General features: G+C 35.7%; 1 protein-coding gene across 1 annotated transcript in view; it reads right to left on the reverse strand.

Moving 5' to 3' along the window:
- The window catches only part of LOC106883728 (macrophage mannose receptor 1), a 299,961-nt gene that overhangs the window by 128,974 nt on the left and 158,302 nt on the right, over window positions 1–12,685 (reverse strand). The window contains exons 10-14 of the mRNA XM_052968739.1: window positions 10,344–10,426; window positions 9,510–9,626; window positions 6,167–6,274; window positions 3,265–3,423; window positions 2,491–2,582 (exon numbers count right to left, since the gene is read on the reverse strand). Of these exons, the coding sequence (XP_052824699.1) occupies window positions 2,491–2,582; window positions 3,265–3,423; window positions 6,167–6,274; window positions 9,510–9,626; window positions 10,344–10,426 (559 nt within the window). The remainder of the gene's footprint in view (window positions 1–2,490; window positions 2,583–3,264; window positions 3,424–6,166; window positions 6,275–9,509; window positions 9,627–10,343; window positions 10,427–12,685) is intronic.

Below are 12,685 nucleotides of genomic sequence, written 5' to 3' on the forward strand. Positions count from 1 at the left end.
AGAGAGAGAGATAGAGAGAGAGAGAGAGAGCTACGCATATACCTCTCATGATACTGTTCTTTGTGGACACTAATTAGTATGATGTTAAAATGGGTGAAATCATTAAAAACTAATCAAGGCATGCCGTTTTGTTTCTAGAAATAAATGTTAAAAAATGATAGCCTATTAACTTTTAGATGTGTGTGTGTGTGTGTGTGTGTATGTGTGCGTGTTCGCGGGCACACACACACACACACAAGAAATGTGATATAACCTTAAAAATCCCAGTTATTTGACATACATTTTTGGTAATCCGTTATTTAAGAAAATATAGGTTACCAAAGTTATATGATATAATTCCTTACCATCAGTGTAATTTGATAAGCAAAAAATTAATCCCAATAGGAATCCTAAAGGTCAAAATATGGTTTAAAAAAATAGAGTGGAAAAGGAATTCCTTAAATTGACTCTAACGAACTTGGAATAGAAATACATTTGAAGGATTATCTAAATGCTAGTTGAGGGATTACAAACTGATAGCAGAAAACAAAACAACAAAATTTTTTTTAGCCGATGATGGAACCTCCACGTAGTGGATAGACTTCTTAGAATTATTAGCCAATTCTCCCTAAAATCAAACCCATTTTACATTAAAAATTTGGAGGATAATGTAATCTTAGATACCACAGAAAGCAAATTGCCAGAGTCGCCAGAGCGTTGGATAGTGCCTTGTGATATTTGCTTGATGCACAGTATTCTATCTTGCTAAGGTCAACTTTGCATTTCCTCTTCTGGAGGTTGATAAAATACCTGCCCAGGATGTGGACTGGCCGAATTGGTAGAGTTTTGGACAGGATACCTTACAGTAACTGTTTGAGTTCTGATGACAACACTGTTCCTCTATCGGTACTTGTCTAGCCTCCCCTCGGACACCATCGGTGGTGTTGAGCTGTGTGTGTAGTGGGGAAGACTGTTAGTCATCAATAACAACCTTGCCCAGTCCTGTGGTTTTTGATTATTGGTTGGTTCAATTACAATTGACCATGGAGTAAGCAAGAAAATGTTGCAACATTCTCAACACAGTGTATTTTTTGGAGAATACATCAAAATCTATTTGAACCAGTTGACACATTTCCTTGTGTAATTTATACTTCGGCATAACGAAAATAAAACCATCATTTTTTAAAACCTTACCAGGCGTGGCTGTGTGGTAAGACGCTTGCTTCCCAACCACATGGTTCCGGGTTCAGTGCCACTGCGTGGCACCACGGGCAAGTGTCTTCTACTATAGTCTCGGGCCGACCAAAACCTTGTGAGTGGATCTGGTAAACGGAAACTGAAAGAGACCCTTCATATGTGTATATATATATATATATATATATATATATATATATATATGTATGTATGTGTGTGTGTGTGTTTGTTCCCCCTATCACCGCTTGACAACCGGTGTTAGTGTGTTTACGTCCCCGTAACTTAGCGGTTCGGCATAGTAGCCGACAAAATAAGTATTAGGCTTTAAAAAAGTCCTGGGGTAACATTGTTCAACTAAAACTCTTCAAGGTGGTGCTCTAGCCTGGCCACAATCAAATGACTGAAACAAGTAAAAGAATAGCTCATACTGTTATTGTTAATTTGTTGTCAGCTCAGGTCGGACAGGCCTTGTGATGAAAAGCGTTCCAGGATTGTCCTGACGTTTCTTTTTACAGGAATCAAATATAGACTACAAAATTGTTTTAGATATCTTTAAGAAAGTATACTGTAGATTGAAGATTTGGATGATATTCCTAATGTGGAAGCAACGAATTGCTGGGAATGCGGTAGAAAGGAATCCTTTTGCACTTCACACTCGCTTTCGCAGCTCACCAAACGTTTAGGGGAAGAGGACAGTTAACTATATTGAATCTCAGCACATAGCTATTCCTTTATTTTATCTACCTCGGAAAAGGGAGAAGAAAAAGTTTGTTGTGATGTGGTTTGAGTACTTAACATAAGCAGTCGGAAAAAAACACAATCAGAAATTTTACCCGAAGATCTAATGATTCTGCTAATTCACCAAAAGTCATAACAAGAGCATATCATAAGTTCTTGAAGGAAAATAAATATAACATCTTGTGTAATATTAATTTTATTAACCTGGGATGGAATAAACGAAGCTGACCCCGGTGGAATTTGAAGATAGAAGAACAAAATCAAATGTACAATATTTATCTTCGCCATGAGAGTTGTTACAGAAAGTACATAAATTTCTCTTTTTCTTCCAAAAAAATGATTCTCTACATCCTAAAACTAAAATATATATCCCCTGTACTTCACTGTATTTTTTTTTCTTTTCATTTTGCTTTATTTGTACCTGATAATTTTTCATTTAGTCTGACACCGTATTACCCCGCTCATCTTCACCTTAGAGATTAATGATTGAGAACAGAGTTTGAATCACTATCCGGGTTTGATTGACCCTTACCAGCTGATCTGTTTATTGAAAAATAAGTTATTTTATTATATACATACCACAGTTCCATCGTTCTCCCAGACCATTTTACCTTCTTCAGCTCGATCATTTAATCCAATCCATACATACTTTCTACGAATCATCGTTGGAACTAAAAATAAGAGAAAATATATCTTTATTTTTCTATTAGGAAATAGTAACAAGATTATGTTGAGAATAGCTTCCGTCCAGTAGAATCCGAAAGTAGAATTTACGTCAGCGCCGTAGAAACATTTCTCAGTATTATTTCTTACATGAAAATAATTTACTATATACATTTGGCTGATTTCTTTTTCATTTTTTTCTTGAATTTTTTTTGGATTACGTTGGAAATATGTTGAGCTCCTGATTAGTTCTAAAAGGGCTGGCAACAAATTGTTCAAGTTCTGGCATTCCATTTTCTTCTTTTAAATCAATTATTAAATTTTTGAACGTATTCTTCTTTAAGGAAAATATAAGAGTGATTTGAAGGATATGTGGTTGTTATTTCTTGCAGGGTGAATGAACGCGTAGAGGCTCTTAGATAAAATAATAATTTCATGGGAGATCAAGAAAAGAAGTTAAAAATTGTTCTTCATTTCTTTAAAAGCTAAACGTGGATCAACAGCACATGTATGTGAAAGAAAAATCTATCAGTGTGATAAAGTGAAGGAGATTTAACTCCTATTATCAACAATTTCAGCGACCATGTAAAGGTTCGAAGTTCGTAAATTTTTGATAGAAAGGCAAATTGACAGTTAAATAAACTGCTTTGCAATTATCAATATTTTAACATATAAATAATTGATACTCACTTCTTAAAACTGACATTGCTGTACTACTCGAAACTTTGATCAAGTGAGCATTGTGCTTTTTACAAGCAATCTTAGCTGCAAGCCAAGTTAAAGATGCCGAAAAGAATTTGTAACAGTATTTAGACATGGCAAACCATCCTGGTGCGCAGCTGTAATGTTCTGCAAAACAAAAAGAAAATGTATTAAAACAACATCTTTTTAGTTTCTATAAAGCGATAGTCATCCTCGCGAATCAATGGGATAAAATTCTTACAAGAATAACTCGACCCGCTAAAAAGAAATGCCAAAAAAATTTCATTCAAATTGTATCCAACCATCTTCAAACTGGATGAACACATTGGATAATGTAATCTTAGATAACAATGTTTACAACAAAGACGGGATGGCCATGTCTGAAATACCTTTGACCATAGATGTGATTGACTAGTCCCTACCCTAGAATTTCAGGCCTTATGCGTCTAGTATAAAGGATTATTATATCATGGTTTGTAGATCACTCAACATGTAGAGTATGATTATAGTGTCTCAAACCTGGCCAGCACAAGTCTGCACTGTTGTTTTAGTCTCTAGAATAGTGGTTCTCAACTAGGGTCCATACGGCCCTTAGAGATCCATATAAGATTTTGTTGTTAAAATTTATGTGCAGAAAGTCGGTTATATTTCTACAATACACAAAACATTCTAACATTTTTTAAATGCAATTCTTAATATCTAATTATAAAAATTCAGTACGATTTTTAAAAACATAGAATGGTTATGAGGGTGTACCGAAGCAAAACAGGAATCAAAAGGCAAAACATGGTTGAGAACCAATGCTCTAGAACAATCCTATTACGACATGATCAAAGGCGTTCCAGTCTTGACTGCACTGCTTTGCTTTCAGGAACCGTGTATCCGTAACTACTTTATTAAATGTGCTTAACCATCAGGTCATCCGTGATTGGGAAACCTTTATGATTACCTTTAAACAGTGGGAAAGAGTTACATAGATGTGTGTACCAAAAAGGCAAAAAGCAAAAAAAAAAATCTTTCCCTTGAGTGTAATTTTTATACTTATTTTACTTTAAATAAGTACAAAAACTACAATTGTTAGTCTCACGCTCGATAAAATTTACAAATTTATCAAAAGAGTGCCGTAAAATATTCACCTCCTTTGATGATTGCCGTTGCCATGTAAAGTTTTTGAAACACAAATTGCTGATGTTCGCTTTTTAAGTGTTAAAGCATCCCAAATGTGATCGCACCATTTTGTTTTCAGGACTAGATTTATTCAATGCTTCCTTCCCTTTTTAAGCTGTCTTTGTTGTTTAACAATCAGGCCAGCCCTAGAAGTACTGACCTATTAAAAATGCTTCAGTCATAATCATTCAGTCCTTTCTTTTTTCAGTCGTAGTATATTTTCAGAACTACAGATCTCAGGAATTTCATTGAAATTCTAGAATTCTAGCTAGCTAAGCTACAATGTATGGCAAGGTAACATGGTTATCCAGTAGAAGATCATAATTTTCTGTGGTAGAAATATTAACAACCAAAAAGAATATATCATCTTACAGGCAGGTAAATGTTTGATTGGACGCTGAAATTTGAAGTCCCAAAGTAGAAAACAAAACTATATACTTCATTAGTCTGCAGTCATTTAGTTTTGCGTTTTATCATTCCTGCTAATTCATCATTATTTAACAATACGAAGGCGGCGAGCTAGCAGAATCATACAGCACGCCAGAAGGTAAATTTTGTCCGCCTTTACGTTCTGAGTTCAAATTGCGCAAAGGGTCAGCTTTGCCTTTCATCTCTTCGGGGTCGATAAAATAAACGCCACTCAAGTACTAGGGTCGATATAATTGACTTACCTCATGCCCCCAAATTTCTGGCATTGTGCCAAACTTTGAAAATATTATTTAACTGCATGCGCACGCACACACACATTATATATGTATTATTTATTTAAAGGACACAATACATGTCTTTAAGTGCTACTACTAGTTTCATATGTTGAAAAATATCTCAAATATATTCATCAGGCACAAACCACATATAATGAATTTTTAAAAATTGAATAAGAGAAGAAGCGCGAAAAAGCTGAGAAGACAGCATATAGAAAACGCAGAACGTTAAAAAAACGGAAAACAGAAAAGAAAAACGTAACAACTAAAATGTAAAAAGTAAAAAAAAGGTGAAAGTGTTACACTCCTTAGACTTTAAATTATAAGGCTGGAAAGATAATATCAAGTTAGTCAGGTATAGGCGGAATTTTCCAACTCTTCCAAATATATTTATACATATGTATGCAACCTCTGAAAATTTCAGACCTAGAGTTTAGTAGAGAGTTAAGGATCTTAGATCTGAACAGGATCTGAGCTTTTCAGTTAAATGTAACCTACATTTATTCGATGCATTAACATAAGGTATGGATTTCTCAATTATTTTCCACTTAATCATATGTGACGTTTCCTTATCTTTCAAGATCCATACGTAGCTAGCCAACTTAATAGCTTTGCTTTTGTCCTTATGTCGGAAGGAGGCTGTGTAGTTTGTGCCTGATGAATATGTTTGAGATATTTCTCAACATATGAAACTATTAGTAGCATTTAGAGACAAGTATTGCTTCCTTTAAATAAATATTTATCTCTCACCAGATGGAGTACTTTTTTTGTTTATCTTTCTATCACGAAACAGTACAGTATATATATATATATATATATATATATATATATATCTCCCTCAAAATTGCTGGCTTTGTGCAAAAAAGTTGAAACCAACACTGATAAACAGGTCCTCTTATTAAACGATTAAAAAAAGAGCTAAATGGCTAGATAGCCCACTTGAGAAATAAGTGTCATATTGATGTGACTGTGAAACAGTCATACTCTTTATACATGCAAAAACATAAATAAATATTTACCCACGGGTCTCGCGACGTCTTTCACTTTGACACCTATCGCAATTTTACAAACAAAAGCCCTTGTCTGAGAGCAAGCGAAATCTAGTACCCATTTGCCTTCAACATCATCTGGAATAAAGAATAAAGTGAGTTAAATTTTTTAAAAAAACTCTAAGTTCAGAAAATAATTCTTTTATGGGATTCATCCCCATCGTTGTATAAACCGCGAAACAAGGAGCGAACAAGAAAAACTCTACTTGGAGGGGGAGGGGTTGACTATCTTTTTCTTTCTACCTCTCCTCCTTTTCTCTCTCTCACTCTACTGTTTCTTTCTGGTATGTCGTCTGCTCTGTTTTGTTTATTCAGTAGTGCTAGAATACTTAATCATTTTTCTATTCACTTGTGCCCCACATCACTTTTGTAACAATTTTGGAATCAAAATCTGGCTCTAAAATTTGCTAAACAGGAATAGGGCTTGAGTCTTCTCCGCGAGTCTTATTGATATGTTACACAGTCACAAAACCTTATCTAAGAAGGAAGAAGTTATAGGACATTATGAGGATGTAAATAAAATCAAAGAAAGAGATAGATACAACTAGAAAGTGAAACGATGGCGTAGATTTAATCACCGAGAACTCTTTGCGACTACAATCATTACATATCAACTGGATACGTTGAATTTTTGGTGTACAGAAGGCGTACAGAAATGGGAAGTTAGGATAAGCATACCTTTCTCAAAGATATTAGAGGTATGAATAGAGTAGCTATAATCAGAGACCGAAACTATGTTGCATCCTCCGATGTCACAAAGTTTCCTTGCCTCTCTACACTGCTTGTCACCAATCAAGCAGATAAATCAATTTTGTGGCATACATCCGAAGCCTCAAAGTTTTTCTCTTATAATGTATGGGGGTGGGATTGGGGTACGGAAAGCAATAGTTAATTAATTCGAACTTAGTATTTGACTAGTATTTATTTTCTCGACCACAAAATGATAAAAGGCAAAGTCGAATGTGGATGGATGTGAAGGTTTTAACATTGAATGTAAAGGAACGTAACTAAATACTGAACTATTTCCGCTTACATAACATCCTAATCATGCAAACATATTCAAATTGATTTTACGATGGGTAATATTGGTTTCAAATTTTGGAACAAGGCCAGCAATTTCGGGGAGGGTCTAGTCGATTACATTGACCCCAGTGTTCAACTGATACTTATTTTATGGACCCCAAACGGGATGAAAGACAAAGTCGATCTCGGTGGAATTTGACCTCAGTATGTAAAGACGAACGAAATGTCGCTAAGCATTTTTCTCGACATGCTAACGATTCTACCAACACCTTATATGCTGGGTAATATTAGACAGGAGTAAGGCGGCGAGCTGGCAGAATCGTTAGCACGCCGAGCAAAATGCTTAGCGGCATTTCATCCGTCTTTAAGTATTGAGCTCAAATTCCGCCGAGGTTGACTTTACCTTTTAACCTTTCGAGATCAATAAAATAAGTACCAGCTGAGTACTGAGATCGATGTAATCGACTTATCCCCTCCCCGATTTTGCTCACCTTGTGCCAAAATTTGAAACTAATATTAGATATGAGAAACACTCATTGGAGACAATAAATAGAAAAAGTTCACTAACAGAATAGAACCACGTCTCCAAAGTCTGATGCATGATTGTCTTATTAATTAAACTACAGAACATTTGTCATTTCATCTATGTCAATTTGATACAATGATTTGTTTCTGCTATTGTTTGCTGTACTAATTTATTTTCCTGATAAGTAATTAACTCAGAATTATGAATGTGTGTATATTTGTTAGTGAGCAGAATTTCAGCCAACTGATCTTATGACAGTCATCTCCATTGCTCGATGTTCATAAACTTTATACACCTCGAGAGGCTAGGTTTTGCTTACGAATTACATGGTTAATCTCAGTTGATGGAAGCTTTTCAACTACCTATATTACATATGTAACATCCTGCCATTTTTATGCCTGCGTGTGTCTGAACGAGTACAAATCTATGTATGTATATGCATATAAACCTGTCATTGTCGTTGTTTAGGTCCAGGTGAACTCAGATCTAGCAGACTCGTGATCAAATGCATTATAATCGTAACCATCGTGTCTTTCATTCTGGTATAAATCTTGTTGTGCAAACTTTTATTTAGACATAAATATTAGAAGCATTAAGTTTGGAGAAAATAAATAGAAAAGCGACCCATCTGGAAGGATTGGAAGTAATATTTCATCTTACCGATGAAACAACAACCCCTCTATCATTTTATCTTTACAAGATCAATGTCTAATACCACATCATTCACCTGTAAGGTGTTGGGTATTGTTTGAGAGAGATTTAGCCGCTAATTCTAACAGTGATCAAGTGGATTCTCACTGATTGGCTATGTTGTATCAGTGTATAATATCATTCAGTATGAAGCCTCGTGATTCAGTACCAGTGTTGCGATCACGATCATAAGGCTATGTGTTCGATTCCTAGACCGTGCGACGCATTGTGTGTCCTTCAGCAAGGCGCTTCACATCAGGTTGCTCCACTTTACTCAACTAAAAATGAGGTCCAGCTCCGAGTGCTTGAGTAGCTCTCTCAACCTCTAGCTGTCACATCCCCAATGCTTCACAGGAACAAGGAGTGGGTGGGCCAAGAGGGTGTACCTGTCTGCCAGCAGCTACATGGTCATCTATAATAGTTAGCAAGAGTATGGTACGTGTTTTTAGACCATACTCATGTCAGTGATGGTTGTTTTTTTTTAAATTTTCATGAATTTTGCAACCTCAGGTCAGACGGATCCAACAACTCGTTCCCACATCTTACAATCCTGTTTAACTGGCAGACTTAATTCCCTAAGGCATTTGAACACTGGAGTAATTAATCATGAAGTTTACCATTAATATGCGGGTCACTGCGTTACATGTTCACTTCCAATCAGTGTTTAGAATGAGACACCTTCTCTAGGTGATTACCAACCAAGGCTAAAGATCACATCTAGACATGATACATAAATTATCTCCTGCCGGACGCCAACCTGATAATCCAGTGGTTTTCATTAGGTGTCCGTAAACCTAGACAGAAGCCCTGAATCCAGAAATCATCTCAGACAGGAGCTTTATTCCTTGAAGTAATGCCTAAGATAAATGAAATGAAATAAATTAGTGACAGCAAACGGTGGGATTATGATAACTTTGGTGCCATATGGTAGGAGAAAAATGCTCTGACAAGTGGGTGACGGTCTGTTTTTTTTTTTAGCTTTTGCTTTAATATGACTACATTACCCTGACTACACACAGTGCTAGTAATATTATGTTGTATTTAAAAAAGAGAGAGAAAATCATTTTGACTTACTTGTTTGAATATGAGCACATCGTGCATTATGTGATTTTCTTGGTTTACCACTTAAGGGCCAATTGGTAAAAGTTACGTTCTCACCAGTATCCCATTGTGGTCTTCCCTCCATATCAACTGCACAGTAAAAATAACAAGATCAAAAAAGAAAAAAAAAGACCAAAAAAAAATTGAGCAAAAAGAAGAAAAACAAACAGTTCAGGGAAATTAGTTGTAGTCTGTGTCGGAAAAAATCATTTAGTAATGCAAAATTCGCTACATTTTTATGCTGTGAGATTGCTAAAATATTGACATTTCGGTATCTCGAGTAAAGTTCATTCCTGAGAAGGGCTTTACTTGAACGATCAATATATTTGCATATATTCAGATTTGAAGAATTTCGTTAACACTACTGTATGGGGATTTTTCACGAAGTTTATCGATTGCATAATATATTCTCTTTTTCTATACACAGGATGATTTTGTCCGACGTGTCGTTTACTAACTTTTAAAGAACGATCAAAACTTATAAAATATAAATGTTAAAGGAAATCGATATAATGAAACAACAAACCAACATTTTTTATCGGCTATGATGAATTAACTGGCCGAAACTTCGAAGTCACTGTCAACAATATATTTTTGTTTAAGAACAAACTTGTGCTTTACAGAAGTATAGAGTAACCCCTTAGATCAATGTAATAGATAGATGGATAGATAAATAGGTCGCCCCATCCCCACTTGCTTTTACTGAAATGAGTGTTGCCGGCACAAACCACCTCAAGTCTCCTTGAATGCAATAAATATATTTGTTTATTAGTGGTGAGAGTTATTATAAAAGATTGCATTACTAACCTGTTAAACCGATCCAGAAGCGTTCAATACCAGCATCGGATAATTCTTTTAGTTTATTGTTGATAAAATCCTGGTCACGTGCACTGTGAAGGTAAAGTGCATTTTAATACTAAAAGGGTGGTGATGGTAGTGATGGTGATGGGATTGTTTTTGTTTCGTTTGAATGGTGGTGGTGGTGGTGGTGATGATGGTGATTTTGCTAGCAATGGCGGTGGTAGTGATGGTAGTAGCATTTTCAAAAGTAGAAATGACAACAATAATAAAGAAAGGTGTGCAGTAGTAGTAGTAGTAGTAGTAGTAGCAACAGCAGGAACAGCAGCAGTAGTAGTAGTAATGAGGACACTGATCCTACAAAAATCTGAGCTAAGGGGAATTAATTCAGATATACCAATGGTATGATAAAGATGACATATGGAGTGATGTACGGAAAAAAGAAAACTTCGAAATAAATTTAGAGAAAGAAAAAAACAAATCTAGCTGTAATTATCAGTGATTCTCAAAACAGGGCAAGCAGATTCAAGAAATTAAATGATTTTACTGAACTTGTATTTTCAAGAAGTAAAGTGGTAGTTGCAGACACGTTTCAGTCTTATTAAACCTTACCAACAAAGCATTGTGACATTATTTGCTCAAGCTTGCTTTGATCAGCTGACTGAATTTTTCTTATTTACAAGCAGATAAAAAACTAAAAGTCTTCTAAGCCGGTATAACTACCGATAGATCTTTGTTCTCTTTCTCCAAATAAAAGGCCAATGTCACATCATAAATAAATTTCTTTTGTGGGCGTTATTCAATGTACCAATACCTATCTAAATACTACCTTAAACTAATACAAAACCACAACTATTGCTGATGTTGTTATCTAACCGTAGGTCGACCCTAAACAAGTAGGGTTCACTTAGGGTTGCCATCCTGTATTTTAAGAGTATCTGAGACCACCATGTTCCCGTTTATGGAGATGGTAAAGTGTGATTGAGAGAATTTAGTGACTATTTCTAGTAGGACGAACAACCGTGTAGAAGCTTCCTCGTTGGCATTAGTAAGGGATGCGTATATGATTTATTGAATCAATCCTAGTGCATAACTGGTATCTATTTCATCAACTCAGAACATAGAGGGAAGAAATAAAACACTGTAAAGAACTGAGTCAGGCAACCTACTGTTTATGACAAGGTGGTGAATTGCTAGAGCGTAGGATACAATGTCTTAAAGAATTCGTCCCAGCATCACAATATGTGTTCGAATCTCGCCAGCGCCAGCATTGACTTACATCGTTTCGGGTTCGATAAATAACTACTAAGTCTAGTATTAGGATCGATTATCTTTAGATTGTACCTGTAATTCACAAAGGTTCCAGTCTTGTTACATTGGGTCATGGTGGTTCAACCTAAAACTTAAATTAAAGGTACGTGTGTCTGTGAAATACTCAACCATATACGCATAATTGATCGAAAACCCGAATACTCGTCGAAACAGGCGGCAAAAAATCTACCAGTGTTTATGACAACTAACCATTCCTCTTCATCACGACTGAAGGGAAATGGCTTCACCGAGCAACTGAAATCACATCTCGTCCTGAACTTAACTAACCAGGAGTTTTCTCTTGTTTTATAGTGTAAGCCACACTAGGGTATTTCTTCGCTATTTTCAAACGTGAGGCTGTAGCTACGCTGAATTAAAAAATTGTTTTGTACTCAAGCATAAAACTCTTCTTTTTGGCGCATTTTAAAACCCATAGGTGACACTGTTATTTTTCTTTTGTGCATCAAAATTTTAGAGTGTACTACTAGAAAAACTGAGTGGTCTTGAGATAATGCAAGCTATCAAATGAGCCATAAGAAGGGTGCTGATAAGTTCCCGGTATCACGAAAGATCTGGTTGGAGGCCCAACATTCCGAGTTCTTTCTCAGAGCTTACAAAAACTGAAAGATCACTGCAATAAATGTGTGAATCTAAGAGGCAAATATGTTGAATAAAATCATAATAAACTGATCCTCCTGTATTTTCTTTTACTTAAAGCCGGAAAATTTTCTGAACCTCTCGTATAAACGGCATAGGTTCGATTTTTAATCTAAATAATTCACTTGACTTTTTCCCCGTAACTTGTGATTTTAGTTAATTTAGCAAGGGAAGAGATTCTAAGAAATTGCCTTCGAAACACTACAAGACTAGCCAATGACGAAGCCTCTAAAAGGTTTGCTCGACCTGTTAAAAGAAGCAGCCATATATCTATCATTTCGCATAATTTTATCTGAAAAATGGTATATACACTAGCCTGAAAAAGATACGGTATGACCGGAGCTTAAGCGATTTTGATCAGGATTAAGGCGGTGAGCTGGCAG

The sequence above is a fragment of the Octopus bimaculoides genome, chromosome 6 (assembly GCF_001194135.2).
Source record: "Octopus bimaculoides isolate UCB-OBI-ISO-001 chromosome 6, ASM119413v2, whole genome shotgun sequence".
In the NCBI taxonomy this organism is placed as follows: Eukaryota; Metazoa; Mollusca; class Cephalopoda; order Octopoda; family Octopodidae; genus Octopus; species Octopus bimaculoides.